Source organism: Silurus meridionalis, chromosome 22 (assembly GCF_014805685.1).
Source record: "Silurus meridionalis isolate SWU-2019-XX chromosome 22, ASM1480568v1, whole genome shotgun sequence".
Lineage (NCBI taxonomy): Eukaryota > Metazoa > Chordata > Actinopteri > Siluriformes > Siluridae > Silurus > Silurus meridionalis.
In genome coordinates this window covers 11,898,544-11,919,306 of record NC_060905.1, presented here as the reverse complement: position 1 = coordinate 11,919,306, position 20,763 = coordinate 11,898,544, and the positions used below count along the sequence as shown (strand labels likewise).

General features: G+C 36.9%; 2 protein-coding genes across 2 annotated transcripts; both read right to left on the bottom strand.

The window, feature by feature from the left end:
* Positions 1-5,932: 5,932 nt before the first annotated feature.
* On the bottom strand, positions 5,933-8,432 carry arl4ab (ADP-ribosylation factor-like 4ab). Its single transcript, XM_046834848.1, is given in 3 exon segments — positions 5,933-6,969; positions 6,972-7,535; positions 8,253-8,432. Coding segments are annotated over 2 exon segments (603 nt in total). The 5' UTR covers positions 7,447-7,535; positions 8,253-8,432; the 3' UTR covers positions 5,933-6,841.
* A 1,299-nt stretch (positions 8,433-9,731) lies between these two features.
* On the bottom strand, positions 9,732-19,635 carry scin (scinderin). The gene is given in 17 exon segments (XM_046834847.1): positions 9,732-9,996; positions 9,999-10,097; positions 11,080-11,140; positions 11,242-11,319; positions 12,031-12,152; positions 12,809-12,986; positions 13,084-13,254; positions 13,948-14,038; positions 14,157-14,290; positions 14,719-14,934; positions 15,182-15,270; positions 15,459-15,591; positions 15,681-15,773; positions 16,004-16,153; positions 17,433-17,594; positions 17,755-17,909; positions 19,371-19,635. Coding segments are annotated over 17 exon segments (2,160 nt in total). The 5' UTR covers positions 19,564-19,635; the 3' UTR covers positions 9,732-9,961.
* Between the last annotated feature and the right edge of the window lie 1,128 nt (positions 19,636-20,763).

Sequence of the window (20,763 nt, the reverse complement as noted above, 5' to 3'; positions counted from 1 at the left end):
AATCAGGAAATGACTACATCCATCTTAACAACAGACGTACTGTTTGCACTTTAAAACCAAAGTATTAAATCTTTTAGTGAATCTTTTATTTTTTAATACACTTCGACAATCCCAATGCAAGATATGTACTTTTTCTCCATATGATTTTTATATCCAAATTTGATAAAAGTTCTTAATTTCCTGTGATTATATAAAGCTTGGGTTCAGTTACAGTCTGTGATTCACAGCCATTATACCCTTTTCTGGGTAAATAAGGGTTTGCAGTGAGAGATGACTAAGCTTCATTTCCTCATGCCAATTCAAAGAGATAATGAGTTCAGGCCTAATGGTGCTGTCCTGCAGAGAGAATAAATCCTGTTGGTTTACTCTGGTAAACATCTGCCACACGACACCCAGCCTACAGACAAACATAGCTTTTCACACATGGTCATTCAAGCAGTCTTCACCTGAGCTCTCCAGCTTAATAGCAGGTGTGTGTAGCCAAGATGGTGAGAACCCTCTGTGCCTCCCGTGGTAGTGACACTCACACTGCCTTTCTTTCACTCTGCCAAAAAGTGTTGTATAACTCAAGATGTATGAATTGCTGCAAGGCCTCTATGTCTTCCATGTGACTGAGCAAAGTGCATAAGAAGCCAGGGAAGTTTTTTTTATAGCTAATTGTTGTATCATTAGATTTGTACTACGAGATTGCAGTCATTTAAGGATTTTAAGGCACTTGTTTAACATGAAAATGTTTGAGGAAATGGCAGGGTGGGATTTCTAACAGAAAAACACACTGAGAAAAGTTATTTAAGATTAAATTAATGTGAGGTTACATGGGAGAACAGATTCTGTCTCATTACTAATTCGTATGCATTATGTATAAGCTCAGGATGAGAACATTAAAGAACAACACGACTTTGCTTTATAGTTACACGTTAAAACATCTCTAGGACAAATTTGTAAAACCCCATCTTATAGCAGCTATAACACTTGTGCTCTTAACGGCCTTTCCTTTTTTCTTAATCTTGTAAAAGAAATGTCAGTACACAGCACAAAATTCTCAGCAAATATAAAAAGTTTTTGGGGAACAGCATCTACCCTTTGGGTCCTTGTGAATAAACTGAACTGTGGCAACAATACAATATTAGAATGGAGGTAGGTTCATTAGAAATTATAGACAACCAATTAACCAACACTTTCTGAGCAATCAGATTTGAGCATTTGTGGGGTAAATACAAATTAGGGATGAAAGGATAATGTGCTAATCAAACACTTTTAACCAGACAACCTGTATGTTACATTATCTTTTCGCTAGCTAGCAATCTTTGCTTCTTTGCTCATCTGAGAACATGACAAAATAAACTGTACTTTGATACTGATATCCCGCCTGTGTCTTCCTGTGACAAATGCAAACTAGTTTATAAACAGTGAATTAACTGTCTAGGTATCAAGGATAGCAAAAGCTCAAGTGCATATTTATTTATAATCATAGATCATTTCCTTTATAAAGACAACGCATGTAAACACTTAGGCATTTTACTAGTCCCTTGGATATTTTACAAAAACACAAGCATTTCACTTGCTATTCTATTTACATTTTCATTCATTTTATTTTATTTTTCACAGCACCTAATTCATGCTATAGCGCACTCAGGACATTCCCACCCTGCTAACGGAACGAAAAAACAGGACACTTCCTATCCATACTTCCCTATCCAGTAGTAAGATCCACACCCAGAGTTCACCCCTCCCTCTTCCTAATTTTGAATCCAGTAAAAGGATTTGGAAAGTCATATGGAACTCAAGCTTATTCACAAATTATTATGACGTGGAAACCTGTGAATCGACAATTACTGTACAAAATCGTGGCACATACTTTAAGGTTCATTTAATTTGCAAAACTACTCTATAAACCATTACATTTATTTTCAAATCCTTGCATATTATCCACAAATAACCATCCACTGCTAACAATTATGCCAGTAAATCCCCCCACAGCCATTCACTTTACTGCAAGTTAAATAAGGAGACTGCAGCTGCTCTGGCGTACTGGTGCATAATTCATAAATGTTAAAATGGGGTTAGATGAAAGTCTTTTTTTGAAGGTGAATGCTTTTTAACAAGTTCTGGCTGAATTAAACTTGGCATTTGTTAGATATTACTGCCTGTTTGATGGTTTGTTTGAAGGAAAGCCACAGAGCACAATCAAATTAAATAATTCTATGATCTTGGTTTTTTTTTTATTCTCTGTTTCACAGTTTCAAAACCACCTCATGCTCTCTACATTTATTTTTTATTATATATTAAAATAGAGAGGAAATGCATCTGAATAGAAAACCCAAACAGTTACTGTAATCTATTTGATCACATTAAAGGCTTTTGGGGAAACAAGGTGTTTATATAGAAATAAACAATTACATAGATTGCTGTGTTTTTTGTTTTATTATTTTTGTAGACAGTTGTTTAAGGTTTCAGAAATCCATCCTCATGACCACTGACTTCTAATCAGAGAAGGAGAGGAAATAGACAAGGTGGTGTGAACCCATACTTCCTGCACACCAGAAGTCAACACAAAATAAAACTACAGTGGTTTCTTATGTGCCATCATGATTTTTGACTCCATTCACAAGCAATCTAAAATCATACAAAAGATTAAAGGCATCACTTTCCTTTGTTTGTTTTTTCTTTACTTCTTTACTTTTTTTTTCCTCAAAGAAAGCTAGCCTTCTTAGACATATGGCTTTCGTGCAAGCTTGAATCACACATCCACCAGACCAAAGCAGTGTTAATCCAAATAAACCCAGACAAGCCCTGTGAGATTCAAGTAAACTGTGGTAGATTTAGCAATCAAGCTGCACATGCATGCAGTTGTTCAAAATGGGTAGATGTGTTCAATCGGATGCTAAACATTTCATAATCCTCTGAGGACAAAACAATGGAGGTCTTTCAAGCTTAATGTTGGAATTCTTTATCTGTATATTATGTATAATATTTTAATGACTACTTGGGTATAAAGTATACAGTACAGGAACATTGCCACTGTATTATAAGTTAGCAAAAGCCATATCGTGCCTTTATAAATGAGGGATTCGTGATTAAAATAGAAAGCCTTAGAAGCACTTGGAATAATTGCCTATTCAAGTAATGACTATACCCTCATTATTATAGGCTGCAACAATAGATGAAATGACTGTGAAATAATTTTGCAGCTAAGAATGCCTCCCTTTCAAGATTTCCTAGATTTTTTTATGTTTTTTTTTATTATTCTTTCAGAAACTGAAATAAACTGACTGACATTATGTGCAATAAAGAATTTTTAATGACATAAATGCAATAGTCAGAAGCATTAGGTACAGAGATTCTGAGAATACAGGGCTGGAATCAGAGATATTCTCAGGGAGTGGTTCTAGACTTATCTTTGTCTGCTTTCCCTTCTGCTTAAAAGCCACCGACCCCACCCAGGCTTGTTCGCGTCACACACACATATTCGACCCTCACTCATGCAGCTAGACATGTGTGATAGGCTTTCCTGCTCAAAGGTTTGGTAATCTAAATGTAAGCATGTCTGTCTCTTTAGAAAGCAGCCAGACTGAATGAATGGTACCATGGAGACACTGGGACATGAAATGATATGGATATAAATTGAGTGCCATAATTTAAACCTTTATCACTTGCTGTTTTAAAGTGGTTTTATTACTGTTAGGTTCCATTAAGCTTGTTTACCCAAATCAGGAAGTGTTCAAAGCCTGGTCATAAAGTATAGGGCCTGTATGCAATTCCATTCCCCCTACTTTCTATTCAATGTAAATTTTGTTGTTCGATCCAATAAATGAAACATTGTCTAGCTAACACTTGGAGGGAATTATAGATGAGTCTATGTGAGTATTAGATTTATTCTCTTCCTCATTGCTTATTTGTAATATTTACCTTATATGTTTGAAATCTAAATCATTCTCTGCTATGGAACAAACATAGCAGATTCACCCCAAATACCTCTTAAAAAGCCTAAACGGCAGTATAGATGGTACTTTATAACCATAAGCGACCTTTTAAAGTGCATGAGGTCCCTGTTTATGATTGGGTGTGGGAACACAGTGACATGCCAGGGCTGAGTAATGATAAGGGGGAATGGCAGGACACCATTAGTCTGAGACACTATGTTCTAGCTCTGGAAAAAGAGGAACAGGAAGTATGCTGGGCAGAATAAACTCTTCTGTGCCACACAAAGCCCTTTAATCCTCTGTTAATGACATCACATGATCAAACGGAAATTTGTTCTAGAAGCCACAGTAGCACAGGAAGACACAAAGGCATATGTGGGTGTATGGGTACAACTGACCCATTAGTTGTAGGGAGGGCCAGATAAACCAGGTCTGCTTCCTCTCACTATCAGGGGAACTACCAGGCCCTGCTTGAGCTCTTATGGAACCATATCAGTGGGTACTTAGGAAGCTCCCTGCAAAGACATCACTACCTAATTTTACATGAAAACACAGAAGCCTAGTATGTTCTGAATCATCAAAATTCCTCAACAAATCCACATAGTATGTGGGGCAGACACTGTTATGTGTGATTTTTAACTCTTCTTTTCAAAACCATTTAAAACACAAAGTCAAACCTGTCAGAAAAAAAACTATTTTTCCCCTCAGCTATCTATGCTTTATTAATTAGTTTTGGTGCAGTTTTTGCTACACAATTCTGTAGTGGTTGTAATTAAGAATTCTTTTTTTAAATGACTGTATGATCTCCACACAGGCATACCAAGCATAAATTTAGTTTTCCCAACTGTAAGGTGCAGCATCACCAATAGCCAAAATTTGTTTTGCATATATCCTAAACCAGACCACAATCAGAAGCAGGCTATTCCATTTACTATATTTCAATAGCCTGGAAGTGTAGCCAGCCTACAGCTGCTCTTTGCTCACATCTGTAACATTTCCCTCCAACAAGAACACTACACAGCACAAACAAGTCCAGCAAATGTCCTGTTTTGATGTGTCAGCTGCTGGACAGGCCTCTGCCCCGTGTTAGCACCTCATTGTTCACAGAGAAAATACGCGTTTCCTAAACACATTCATGCCAGGTCCTTTCCAAAGTCAACATACACCTCTGTGGGGGAATTCGAGCCAAAACCTACCACACCGAGAGCTTGACAAGTTTCTGATGATGTTCAGATATTCGATGTTTACAGCTCCCTATAAACATAGAATAGAAAATATTGAGAAAATAATGCAAGAACCTGTAAACTCTTTTGCAGCATGTACGCAGGCCTTTTTTTTATTATGTACTTTTTCATTTATTCATTTGGAGTAACTATTTTATTCTACTCAGGGTCACTGTGAAAGGAATAAACTCTTTCACACATTGGGGCAATTTAGCACAGCCGATTCTTGTACCTGCATGTTTTTGAGAGGTGGATCCTGTGGGGCAGCAATGCTACATACAACCTCTCTGCCACCCTCAGCCACTCTAATGTGAGCAAAAATCTCTAAAGCACCATAATGCAATTGATATAGGCAGAGATCTCATCAATCTGCTCTATTGGTGAACTTTTGAATATAGCTCACTTCCAGTAAAACTCTTGGACACAACATTTAAAATGGGGAGTGGACATGTTGTTGAGTGTGTTTGTGTGTGTGTGTGTGTGTAAGAGTGAGAAAGAGAGAGAGAATCAGCTGATACAATGTTGTGAGGGAGCGAAAGTGTGAATGTTACTCACAGTGAATGAAGCAATTCAGTTAATAAAGTTACCTGTTGTAATTAAGGCATGATATCATTCCTGCACACTGTAGATTCATAGGCCAATGTTCACTAAGTTTAGGTGTTCAGATCTAATTATCAGGTTAGGAAAAAGATCATAAACTCCATAACTATCCATGTCTTATGATGACGATAAAAAAGCATAGTAAAGCATTCAATACACCATCAGGAATCAAAATATTCAAGTCTCTTGATTGAATCTGTTGTTTTATTCAAGGCGTATAACTTTTGACACAGAAAGCCCTCCATCACACAAATACTGAGGGAAAAAATGACACACCTGAACATGAAACAACGTAGGACTTATAAAACGCTCCATTTGAAGCAATGTCATAGGTTTTATACAAAATCTGATGTTCATAGTCTACAAAAGACAAAAAGGGGTTTGCTAAAGTGCATTTAAATGTAGAGGGAAGCACACGTGGCGTATAGTACTACTAATAACACCATCATTCCACTTTGATTGTAAAGACAGAAAGGAACCCTGGGAAAAGCACTGCTATCAATGCTGAACCTTTTAATAAGACACCTGATATTACAGGACTGCACGTGTTTTGGCTGGTGAAGCACTCGGTTCTGACGGTGTACTCAAACATTTGTGTTTCCCAAAGTAGTGACGCATAAAGCTTATCCTGGTTCTCCATACAACCCCACCTTTGTTGTGCAACAATGGTCCAATAAAAAGGCTTGTGTTTATCACATGGACAGGAGTGAAAGATCACCACTATGTGTGCGCTAGTTATTTCTGAACACTCCGCAGGGGCTTTGGTAATCTTTTTCGCTTCATTAGTTCATCTGTGTATCACAGAGTATTTACCACTTTTTTTCTTCAGTGTTTACCTTCGTAACAAACCCATGAACAACATGTCCAATGAAGTAGTATTAAAGGTCCTGTGATGTCATTCAGTCAACTCCGAGCACCCTTCCATGACCGGGGAGATAAATCAATAGTGTACAGTTGTTAAGCAGTCCTCAAACTGTATCCAGCTCCACCAATCAGGCTGATAAAACTCAACCGGTAAAATCAATGAATCCACCAGTGCACAGTGACGGGAGGCATATAATCGCAAGATGAGTGAACTTGACTAAACCCTATCACTCATCTCTTCTTCTTTTGCTGTCTCATCATCTTCTTGCGCTTACTAATCATGCCATGCAGACGCTCCAGACCCTCCTGTAGGCCTTCTCCGATGATGGCACAAGCCGGCTGGAGATGCCAGGGCGTGTGGAACCGAGTTCATTGAGCGCCAACAGCCGCTCCAGCTCACCCAGTGGTAGAGCGTTCCGCAGGTCCTGCTTGTTGGCCAGCACAAGTACAGGAACGCCCTGGTTCTCCTGTAGCCTTGTGATTTTGTGCAGCTCTGTTTTGGCCTCCTCCATGCGCTCAGTGTCCACAGAGTCCACCACAAACACGAGGCCATCAGCACAGCGCGTGTACGAGCGCCACAGTGGACGCAGTTTCTCCTGACCACCTACATCCCAAAAGTGGAATGCCGCTGTCCGACTTTTTGTACCCAGCGCCAATTTGATCTTTTCCGTGTTAAAGCCTTTGGTCGGGACTGTGTTCACAAACTCGTTGAACCGCAGCCTGTATAATACCGTCGTCTTGCCGGCGCAGTCTAGCCCAAGAATAACGATATGCAGGGCCTGGAACGACGGCAGTCCAGGGAAGATGGTGTGGGGCTCCGATAAGCCGTTCCCCATCTTGACAATCGTGGAGAGGAAGATCGAGAAAACCAGAAGTCACTATTGCTTTACCAAAGCTTCTTTCACCCCCTGGAGACTGCAAGAACCTGAAACCAGATGAAAAGAGAACTGATGCAATGAAGCCAGCAATGTGAATCCCTAACCAACACACAGTTCATTGGATTTGTGCTTTAGAAAACTGGATGGAAAGTGGGCCTGGCTTTCTCTTTGTCATTCTGAAATCGCACCCTGCCTTCTCTTAGCTGGATGGCACTTCGTGGCAGGGAGGATGAATGTGGAATAAAACCAGCAGGAGCCCGAGAGCACATTTACACATGCAGCAGCAGTGGAGAGAGCAGAGGTTTCATAGGCTAATTCTCTCCACTGTCTAATCCCATTCAACTGCAATATAAAATCCACAATGAATGACAAGAACGGGCTTCTTCTCCGCCCACTGGATCCTATTCATGCCACTTTTTTATTTCAGGATGAATGTCGTGCAGGTGGTTTGGAATGAAAAAAAAAAGAAATAAAATAAAAAAGGAATGCCCATTAGTTGGGACACTGTTTAACAAAATGTAATAATGAATCTACTATAGCTTTATCTGCTTTACAACTAAAACGCTGTCGCCGGCCATCTGTGAATGTAAATAAAAATCGAATCAATTTGTAATTGCTGCCAACAAGTGATTAAGAATCGCGTGCATCAGGCTGCAGCGGCGTGTCCATCATCATCATCATCATTAAAAAAACGAATAAATATACCGGTTGACTACAGACAGGTATCTGCTATGGGAAGACGGAATTATAACCCTGATACTCACCTTAATGGCTTAATCTGCGGTTTGGGAAGGATAACTTCGCCTGTTTCCCCACCGATGTGTTTCCTATTCGAGATGAGCAAACTGCAACACCGTGTCCGTTTCCACACAGTGCCGCGGCTCACTGACTCCCGGACTGATACCGCAACCCGCCTGCCAGTTTATTCCAGCACTGCTGCGGCGACTGACAACATATAGCCGGCTACTGATTGGTCCTTTTCTAAACAAACGCGCGTCCTGGATGAACGCTGATTGGTCAGATGTCACGTTCGTCTTTAATCCGAGACACACCTACCGCCATCGGCGCGTGCTGGAAGTTTCACAGGGAACTCCCGTGTTCCTTTCATGTGCTATAGGAATTTAATATCAATTATTGTGAATATGAGTTCAACACACAAAAAACCTCACCTTAAGCGTTGATTAAATATATAAAATCTACAAGGCATTATTTTCTGATTTGTAGATGATAACATTTAACTGAACTTTAATCACATCAGTTTTGTTTTTTATTTGAAAGATCATGAAGAGGGACGTTAATTACATTTAAATTATATATATATATATATATATATATATATATATATATATATATATATATATATATATATATATATACGAAGACACGAAGACATTATTTATTATTTACAGATAATAAAATTGAATTGAACTTTAATACTGTTACTTTAAACACATTTCAACACTAGTTTTGTATTTATTTTAATGATGCCATTACGTTTAAAATGCTTCCCTGTTTGTGTGGATTGATTATAATAACTATTACTATTATTGATATTATTATTATATCAAAGTGGCATTAGTAGTACATAATATACTAAGTTATCTAGAGAATTTAAATAATAAGTGGCATTAAATGCAGCATGATTGTACATACAGCCTGGTTGTTGTGTGTGCTTAACCATGACAACACAATCAATATTTATTTCAAAGTGTATCTTTAAATGTTTGTAGAGTACACAAACACTGTTTGTAATAATTGGATCCGGAAAAGAACGAGTCTTTGGTCTTATGTGAGAGCTGATGAAAAGAGGCGGTGGCTCCAGATCCATCAACAACTCCATCTAACAGCCAATGTGCCCCAGATGAGCTTGTCTATCACGCGGATCGCCCGGCCATTCACACGTGTCCGACCTCAAGAAGAGCCAAATAACAACCGCCCAGACTGTCTATAATGTGTTACAGTATATATAATTACACAAGCGGTTTTTTTCTCGTCTTGGGATCTGGAATCATGCTCATTAAAAATTCGAGACTGAGGATACATAAGAAAAATAGGACTCGCGATCGCCATCTAGCAGTCGCTAGTTGCCACGTCACCTTATTTTCCCCTGGATTAACGTCTGCGAACGCTGGAGCTGATATTTATCTTGATTACATTTCTGAAATATCTCAATGCATACGACCAAAGTTAATCACTGAGACAGTAATTCATCAGGTGTGACTAAAAAAAACCCAGTGCTCTAATCAGTTTTACTTTTTATTGATTTTTTTTCATCATACATTGATGGATTTTTTTACATGAAGCAGTAACAAAACATCATTATTCAGAGACAATAGACAATACAGAGAAGAAAAGTGCATGCAAGTTCAATAAAATAGCTGAAGAACATGCTTTCAGGGGGAAGAAAAACATAGTAACTCGTATTTTCCTTGTCTTTTGGATGCCATTAGCTAAAAAATAACATGCTGTGTCTTCATTTTGTTTGCCACTTGGAGGAGTCCCATCCAGGAACCACCCTGTAAAGGTAGGGGGCTCATGAGCCTGTTTAACTATCACTATGGGTGTCCCCTTATCCCGTCCTGATGGATCCGTGTCAATATACGTCTTGGCTGTAAAGGAATGGTAAATCAGCAATCAGTGAGAGATTTTTCACCTTTTCACCTTGGGAAGTGTACGATAGTGTTTGCACATACTTCAGTGATAGACACTGGCCTTGACCCTGTGTGTACTGTGTATTGCACTGTTAGCAGGTATGTACATTCCTGTTCAAGACATAAGTGGACTGTTGTTACACTTATTTGAAGTTTTTTTGTTTGTTTGTTTGTTTGATTGACTATGATTCCTGTTACTACCCTGACCATTTCACATTATCAGTACAATAGAGCACAAAAAAAATGATACTGCCTTTGTCTGTTTAGGGTATGCAGTCTATATGACAATGACCAATAGCATGAATATTTTTACAATGTAGAAATTGTATATTTGTATATTTAGGTTTTTTTTAATTTCTTGTTTATTTGGCAGAATAAATGTATTCAATTTATACACAATTTTTTACGCATTTTTTATAAAAAATAAATCAAGCCTCCATTCCTACAAATGTATAAGTATATAATTTAGATTAGGCACATGAATTAAGGTATTTTGAGACAATGTTGACTGTGGGCCACACAGAGTAACTAAAAAACAATTGTAGCATTAATATAATGACAATAAAGCTGACATGTTTAGACTGTTTAGTAATTTGTAATTATGTCATTATGATTAGGTCATTCGACATTTGGCTTGTATGGTAGCACTTAATGTACGCCCTGATGGGCATTCAAGAATCGAATATTTCACCTCATCATTTTCTTTAAATGTTTTTGTCACACTGAACTCATCACACAATACACTTTTACAACAGTCCAAAACGATGCTGGCAATAATTTTATCTTTAATGCATTTTAAAGTCATTACGTGTGCACTTGAGTGCTATTAGTGATCCATTTTGACACACATAATTATGTTCAATGATACTGATATGTTATTATCATGCTTAATGTGGTGGATTTTATTGCAGGGAAATTAATGTGTGCAAGAGTTGCTCACCCGACTTTACTGACTCTGTTTTTTCCACTTCATTGGCATCAGCTCCAATCCATATAAACACCTGATCACAGATATAGACATGCATATGGTTTTTATTTTGTTTTTATATGATCATATTTACATTTGTCAAAATATGTCTGATTAAAAGCTTATCTACTCTACCTGATCCCAGACATCCAGTAGCATGACATCATCCTCTGCCAGGTCATCCTGTGTAAACTCCCCAGGCACTTCTTCAATCTGAGTATTAAACATAAATAAATCATTTATTTCCCATTATTATGATATAAAACATAAAGCTGCATTTTTTATGCCAGTATTTTCTTTAAAAAGAAAGTCTGCATACAGTATTTAAAAACTGCAATAACTAAGTTGCTTCTGTAAAACTGTTTCACTCATGTGATCCTTCAAACGTATTTTCGTCAGAACGTATTAAGACTGTATTTAGTCTGGCCTGTTAATCATTTAAGGCATTTGGCAGACCCTTTCAGAGTGATGATTTATCACTTTCTGTTTTTTTTTTTACACAACTGAGCAGTTGAGGGTTAAGGGGTTTGCTCAAGGGTTCAGCAGTGGCAGCTTGGCTGGGCTGGGACTCATGACCTTCTAAGCCTTAGTCCAGCATCTTAACTACTACCACCACTATCAACAACGAATGGCATTATATGATACTTATGTTGTACTAAACAGAAATCAATTTATCAGTTAAACTATAAAAATAGGTCCTTTAACACAAGAACCAAACATGGCTACATAGGAATTACATGCCATGCCTACTTAAGTCATCTGTCAATCCATATGTGAAGACCAAAATTCACACAATGCGTTGTAATATCAAAACATCTTATTTAATATAAAGCAAAAACAGCAAATTTGTTACATTCCAAACTGCCTTAACATGAACCATATCCTTTAACTGAAAAGATTTCTGTTTATAGTCTGAATACTCACAATAAATCTTCCCGTTTTGTTGGAGCAGGCAAACAGACGGGGAGGCCGTATAATGCTTTTACTCTCTAGCCTCTCGGATGTCTGGTACTTGGTTTGTCCACCCAAAGTTTTCCAGAATGCCTCTTTAAAAAAAATATAGATATATATTTTTTAAAGAAAAATTGGACATGGAATATTTCCAACATGGAAACATAAACACTAGCTTTCCAGTTCTGGAACTACAAAATAGGATAGGACCAAATAGAATTAGAATCTAATTTGCAAAAATGCTATGCAAAAACTATGATATTGGCAAAGTTATAATTCTGATTAGAACAGTAAATAGCAAATTGATAAATGTCATCAACAGTCTGTGGTATTGTATTCTTATTTCCTATTCACCTGCAATGAATAGAATAATGAATAAGCAATGGCTAAAATAATTTCCTTATCAGATTTGGAGCTGCTATAAATAATACATTTCTTAAAGTTTAATTGTAATAATAATCAGTGCAGCTTTGCTTGTCACCAAGAACCCAGAACTCCCAAGCTATAATTAGGATCAAAAGAAAACGCTGACATGACACTTTTTTAAAATTGTTACAATGTCTATGTTCAGCAAACAATTATGTAGTGATAAAACACTAAAGGAAGTTGTTATACTAATAAATAACCCAGTCATAGATAATGTCAGAGATGCACTGTTATTGAAAATAAATCAACACCTTTTCATCCATAAGAATTGAACATTCAGTGCTGTGGTAATAGTATGTATAAACAGTGAGGGGTGTGTTCTCACCTGGCTCCTTTCCCTCTGTAATGCGTTCAGTCTGACACTGCAGCAGCTTACTCATGTATTCAGCTCCATGCTCCTCTTCTTCACTCGCCCCCTTCCCTACCCACAGATACCCGTTTCCCTGAGGCACCTTCAATAGGTAGGCATCATTGGAGTTCAAACTAGCTGCTATTGCATCAACCTGTAAAAAAACACAAAAACATCACTTTGAGTCAATATATTCAATAATAAAAGTGGAACCACATGTTTGATATATTTTAACCTTTGCACAAATTTACCTCATATATACGTGTGATGTTACCCAGGTTTCTGCGCACTTGAAATAGTCGAGTCGAAGGTGGAGGTACCTGCCCTCCTTTCCTGGATGTCCCATTTTTATACACAACCAGAGGCTTGGTTTTAAACAGACTCAACAAATGTGCTGGCTCCTTCCCTTGGGTCACCCGGACCTAAAATCATGTGTGATCAACATAAACATGACCACAAGATGGCAGTGTTTTCCCTGAATAACTCACATTTAGTAATACTAATACAGTCTAAACATTAAACACACAATACGATTGATAGTTATAGTTGTTTTACCTCATAATTTGCACACCTTGTTTATTTAACTTGTAAAGTGACATACATTTCAGCCCTTTTAACATTTTCATATTCTGTAGTGTTATGATGTGAAATGGAGTTATACATCATTTGGTTTATGTCATAAGTCTAAACCCCATAATATTGACTTATAAAAAAAATAAAATTAAAATTAAAGTGTAGTTTTGTATTTTCAAATAAATGAATAAGTGTGACTGAATAAGTATTCACCACCATTACTGTGAAATGCCTGTTGCAATCAGTTAAATGAATGCAATCCACCTGGGCAGTTAAAGTGTCACGTGATCTCAATATACATACAAATGTTCCTGAAAGGCCTCACAGTTTATCAGAGTTTATCAGTTTATTAGTGCAATAACATTACTATAAACCACTATCTACTTTATATCATGCCCACCTAGTAGTACCTGGTGCCTGGTAGATTAGATTTGTCATATATACCTTACTTTTTATATCTTATAATCATAATAGAGTAATAAATGAAATAAATATACTTATTTCTGCTTTATACTTCTAACGTGTGTCCTTAATTATCTCACCTGGACTGCATTTCCACCCAGTGAATTATCAAGTTCCACAGTGAGAAAAGCTGAAGCAGCCAGTTCATCTATTGTACTGCTGGATCCCTGCCTATAAACAGAGAGAGCAGAAAGGTTCATAGCTTCAAAGCTATTAAATGAACTACAGGAAAAATTAATTGTCACAATTCGTTAGTCATAGAGGAACAGTGATCAAGTGTAACCTTTACCAGGTGTAGATGATTTGTCCTCGTTTGTAGGTGTATAAAATGATATAACAGTCCCCTCCATAGAACTGCCCATATGTCTGTGGATCTATCAGAACTTTGCTCTGTACTTTATTGCCAGTCTCAACCCTCCAAATCTGAAAAGTACAACAATCCATAAACGAAAGAAAAACAGATTTTCTTTATGTATTTATGTAAAATGATTACAATATGCAATTCTGTCTATAAATTATTTTTTAAACCAGCTCTTTAGTGTCCTTTCATAGCCCAAGTCCCACCACCAAAATGCTTCAAAACAAAAAGGTTATTAAGTAAAAGAGGACTAAATCTGTGTCAAATCAGTAAATCTGGGATATTTAACAAGCACATATTTGTATGATGGGTCAGGGTTCCCAAACTGGTCAATATACTATTCATTTTATTACATTTGTGATAATGCTGCACAGTGTTTAACAGCAAACAATATATCATGCAAGCCAAAAAATTAACTTTATACCAATGTCTCTTTTTATAATTTGCAAGACCTGCTAGCCCATTTATACAAGCTGCATTACATTTTGCTCACCTGTGTTTCTCCAGTGCCATCATCCACCATGTTGTACTGGGCTGCCATTTGGTTAGATTCGTGAAGTTTAGAAGCGTCAAACTCCACCTGTCGAATCCTAGCAATCTGCTCTGTGACATAGACCCGGCCCAGTCCTTCACTCTGGTCCTTCTCTTTCCAGTCCTTAAAGAACTGTTTGAATATGGGAGTCTCTCCTCCTTCTGGAAGCACCTGAATCTGGTTTTTGAATGATGGAAAATTTAATCATTCGACCATTCCTTTTTCAAGGACATAGTTTTTATGACACAGTGCAGCTGACTTTTAATTACTTATTTAATTAATTGTTAATTGTTAAAATAATGCAGTGTAACTGTGGCAGCATTGGGAAAACTTTCATTTAATTTAATCAAAGAATGAAAATTCAAACAGAGTAAGGGATTTCCTAGACTGTCCCATACTTAATTATTAGAATAGAGCTGTGAACCTGTGTGTTTGCAGGATAACCCATCTGTTTGATAAAGCCTTCAGCCGTCTTCATTGCTTCTTTTCTTTCACTGGGGTTTGCGTTGCGGCCTAGGTCAGAAAGGAAATAATTTGTGTGATAAAGAATGAGCTAAAGCAGAGAAATGCTCATGTTTCAATACAATTTAAAATGGATTTTTTTTCAGCAGCTCATTAGTCCCTATTCCTTTAATTATAAATCTAAATAAGCATTTAGCATGAAGATGCTATGAAGATTATAATGTTTCAGTTGTACACACCCTTCCACACAAAGATCATCTTGCTTTTGCCGTGATCCAAAATGAAGCACTCATCAGTCAAAAGGTGACTCTGAGAGAAAGGATTTTCTTCTGATACAACCGTCACTTGCATTTTTCCACTGGCGTCAGATACCTATTAAACAACATATTTATTGTTAAAGTTGAATATGAGAACTTGTATCTGTATATTTCATTGTGTTACAGCTGATAAAAGCATCCCACCATGTAAAGTTTTGCCATTTTTCTGTTCGAAATATCGGCTGCAATGTCATCATTATCATCACCATCTGCAAGGTCTGGCTTTTCACCAAGAACCTGTGACATGAAAAATATTAAGGCCAACATATTTTTGTCACAAAATGTCTGTGCGACTAAACCACATAGTTTCTAATTGCAAAAAAAAAAATTGACACCACACACAGTGAACCCTTCCTGCTTACAGAAGAGCATTTCCTGTTTCTAATAATGAACTATAGTTACAGTACCTTCAAGGGACCTTCTAATATTTTTATAACACTAATTAAAGATTAAATGTTAAATGTTACCTCAGTCAACCTACTGGGTTCACTTCCCTCTTCTACAACCACAAGCTGAGCTCTGCCATTGCGTTCATTATCACGAATGCCTGAAGCAACTTGAGCTGCCTTCAGCCTCTCAAACTTGTTGCACTTTGAGCCACACCATTGGTAGATAGTCTGGAAAAAGTGAGCATGAGAACCATGATAGAGTTAGCACTCAGATCATAACCATACAACCAAACATTCAACAACAAACACCAGTGCAATTTAATCTGTTTGCTCTGTCTATTTAAATGTTTTTTCTTCATGTTTGAAATACTTATAGTGAAATAATTATAGTCAGGCCCAAATGTTTGATTTCTTTTTTTTTTTTGGCTCTTCACTGTACACACCTGCAATGTCCCAAATATGGGAAAAGAATTTCTTTTAATACAAATGCCATTTTATTATTTTTCTTGGTAATAGTGTCACATCAAGAATTCATATATGCTCTCAGTATGCTACATTATTCACACAGATCACTTACTTTATATACTGTTTACAACCTGTATACAGATAGGTTGCAAATAACAAAATACAACACAATGTGTGCTAAAAGGTTTTGAGCGAGCTCAAGTTGAAAATTTAATGACGGCGTGGTCACCATTCTACCGAAAGATGTCAGTATCTGATATGATGGTGGAGATTAGGTAAAGTGTAAAGCCATAGATTTATATCTGGCCATCATTAAAGCCATAACGTTTATTGATTCCTTTTTCTTGCCAATCAAAAGATTAAATCAGGCCTTTTATACATTAGGAGCAAAATGTTTTAACAAAGAATAAACGTAATCTGTAAAAAGAACTATGAATTATTTGCAGTAATCTAATAATCTTCCCTTCTAAAGGCACAAACTCGTTCAACATATAAAACGGCCTGAAACTATATAGTAAAATAGCTTTAGAAATTGCTATCGAAGTTAAAATTGCTTAAATGTTATTGTTGGTGTGCTTTTCTAATTTCATTACAACCACAACTGTATGATAGTTGAACTGTTTAATACATTAAATAGTAATTTATTGCTATTGATTTTTCACTGACAGCAAAGGCAACTTGTTAACGCAAGAAAAAGCATCATGTGTTCTTGCTAATTCTACACTAGTTCCTGAGATGTCTCTGGCTTCATGTTGACAATAACAGTGGCTTCAGACTAATCCAAATAGCATTCCCTCCCATTGTACATACACTGCATGTTGTGCAGGAGATCGTATTTCATACTTCTGTGTAGACTTGACTGCAATGTCATTCGAACGTTTCTAATTGATTTTACAATTTGCCTTCTCTGGAAATGAGTGATTGGATTAGCATTTCTCTGAGTTCAATTGATCTTAAATAAAAAATCTCTAATCAAAAAATTATTTAATCACAGTGTGTGTGTGTGTGTGTGTGTGTGTGTGTTTGCTTGTGGGCCCCTTACTGCACCCAGGTCCACTATGAAACAGTCTCCTTTGTTAAAGCTGGCCCAGTCTAGAGGCACTTCTGTAGCTCTGATCACACGCCGGCCCTTGATGTGGAAAAGACGTTTGGCACTGAGGTCATTGGTGACCACATGCTGGAACCCTGATGCTACACCTCCTGCCTGGAGTCATAAAGAATAACTGTTTTTTTTCTTCATGTTTTTTAATGTTTTTTCACGTGCAGAGCCTGCAAAACATTCTAATGTGGCTCCTAAACAATCAATCAATATAGACAAAACCAAAACCAAAAAGGCAGGAGTTAAAGCATGTGGGATAACATACTTTGTATGTGATCCCTCCTTTAAAGTAGCTGGTAAAAGCAGTGGATTCACATCCCTGGAGTTCTCGGTATTGAACTGGTTTGCCCCCTAGAAAGTCATCTAGCTGTACTGTAAATATGGCTGCAGCTGTACTTTCATCCTGGGAACACTCCTTACCTGGACAGATACAGCAATATACATACACAAAAAAAGACATTACAGAATAATTCATTATTCATTATTACTATACTGTGTATAAAGTTGGAGGTAATATAGTTTGCCAAATCATCTACAAAAAACGTTTGTGATTGCATGCGGTATATATTTTCATATTAAATTATATTTATGCAAGCCACTGTAAATGAATTTTATTATATGTACAATTCTCAAATAAAAAGTTTTTTTAGTGTTCAAATATGTGACTGGATGCACTTTGTTTCACACCTCTGCAAAGCTGTAAGTAATAGTTGTGTTAAACTGCACATGCTGCAGGTTTACACTTTAAATGCTTTGCAAACAGCTTTCTTGCTAAACTACAGGATGCACTGATGTACTGTAAAAACACTTGGTTGGTGGTTGTTATAATTTCACCATAAAAGGCCTTCAATGCATCCTGCTCCATAATGTCATGAACTGCATTAGAGTAGATCTTTTCTTAGGATGAGGATGTGATAGACAGAAAATCCATTAAGGGCCCATTTACATCCTCAGTGGTCAGTGATAGTGTCTTAATGGTGGATTTAAGAGCAGAGACAAGGCAACGTATCTCAATGGAGTCAGCTTCATCACAAAGTGGTGAATGTTAAAGAAGTAATAACATAAAACAGAACATTTTAAAGTAGTAAATAATAGTCACATATTTGATCTTGTTTTGCAAAGGTTTTACTGGCAACAAGACCAGAACTGACCTGAATTATTTATATTCAGACAGTAATGTGCAGTCATAAACCATGAAGCCCCTCAACAGTAAGCTGAGCATATTAACTTGGATGTGCAATGCACTGATACACTTCATCATTTCATCAGTATATGTTCTAGCACAACGTTATCTGATCAGCAAAGACCAAAAAAACCTCATAAGTGCAGTTAGTGTGTCAGTGCAAATTTGCAGAATGTTCATAATAATAACCTGTCACAAATGTGGGATGCCTGTAAGCTGTTTAATCACCATTATTTATTTTTATTTTACTCATATTCTATAGCATGGATTTCAAGTTTCTATTTTACCACAAGCTTGACAATATAAGTTAGAGGTGTGAATAATAATAATAATAATAATAATAATAATAATAATAATAATAGAAAAATCTATTATAATCTAATCTAAAAAAAAAAAAAGATAATTATAATCTAATCTATTCCAGTCTGTCTATCCACAAAACAGATTGTATTACAACTAATTTATCTCAGTAACCACGTTAGAATATTATCAAGGAATTGATGCAATCACAGGGAAATGTCACATACATTTTGACAGGTTCTGTTCATGCGATTTGAATAGACTGAATTGACCATTATAAAAATCTGCATGAAAAAAAAGCATGAACACATTGCACTTATTTCAAACTTCAATCAGATAATGTCAGTTGCGTACCACAAAATATATGTACTTTGTGCCATAAATGTTCTTTAACTCACCCAGCCAGAAGTGCAGATCATAAAAGAAGACATTTTTCTGTGTGACTGTGCGAAGGACTAAGTATGCATCACCAACGTAAAAGCTCCCGTGCAGGCTTTCTGGCACTGGAACCAGCTCCATGTTCTCAATCCTCCAGATCTGGAGGCCTGCATTTTTGCCTGCCCGTTCAAACTCCTTGTGGTAGACAGCCATTGCTGTATAAGTATCCTAGGTGTACTGAGCTGAGAATGCGGTGTGATACACGGCTGCTTGACAGTGCTGAATCAATAGTGGCAGTGTATTACACTCTTCTAGTGAGCTCAGAGTACAAGTGGGTGTGTTCAACAAATTTCCAACCCAAAGCAGACAGATGTTTGCAGAAATAGAGGAAATGGTCAGAGAAAGGAAAAAAACTGAAATCATCACATATTACACTGCATTTCACTGGAAGGAGAAAAGCAAATAAAGGCAATATGATTTTATCTCTGTCAATTTTTTAAAACAGAACTTTATAAAAGAAAAAGTCACACAGGAAGGAATCTCATCTCATTAGAAGTTTGAACAGAAATACAGAGATCAGCCAATGTAATGGATTCTGTTCCTGTTCACACAAATACAGTCTAAAACGTGCCAAAGCTAATAATTTGCTAATGCTACTCTTACATTAGTAATTGTTTGCATTCATTTGTAATGTGTGCAATTGTTGTATTTGCAATCATGCTTATTAAAAAAGAAAAACAACACAACATTATACAAAGATTTAAATAATGCAAAATAATTTGACCTTATTTGATCTATTGTGACTGCAGGTCAATTAGTTTGCATAAATACACCAGAAAGCGCTAAACTGCTTGTGCTCTTGAAGCAGGTGCACTGAAGGAGGTTTGTTTTCTCAGTACACAGCAGAACAAACATTTATTTTAAAAAGCCTGAAACTGCAAAATGTTTGACCTTTCATACGAATCCGTTTTAACTCAAGCTGAGTGTGAATCATGTATGAATAAGGAAACTGTCAAACATATAAATAAATACAAGAGAAAGAGAGTGAGCAGCGAGGCATTTGCACTTTTCTGGCCCTGGACATGTCTGGTTAAAATTGTTCACAATCAAGCCTTTTATTAAATTCTGAAAGGATCGCATGTTTATACTTGTATACCATCAATATTGCAAAGCAGTGCACACCATACACCATTGTGTGCCACAGTTCTGGCCCTCAAGGTGTCTGGAACAGCTTTGCTGACACACCTATATACCAAAATACCTTGTTCAGATGTGCTGAGGACTGGGAACAAATATCAAAAAAATTGCCTGTCAGTGGTGGGAAAAACACAAGTTTGAAAAACTGGTTTGCTTCATATTTGACACGCCAGCTCTTGATCATCTCTATAATCCTGCTGCATCTCCTCACTAGTC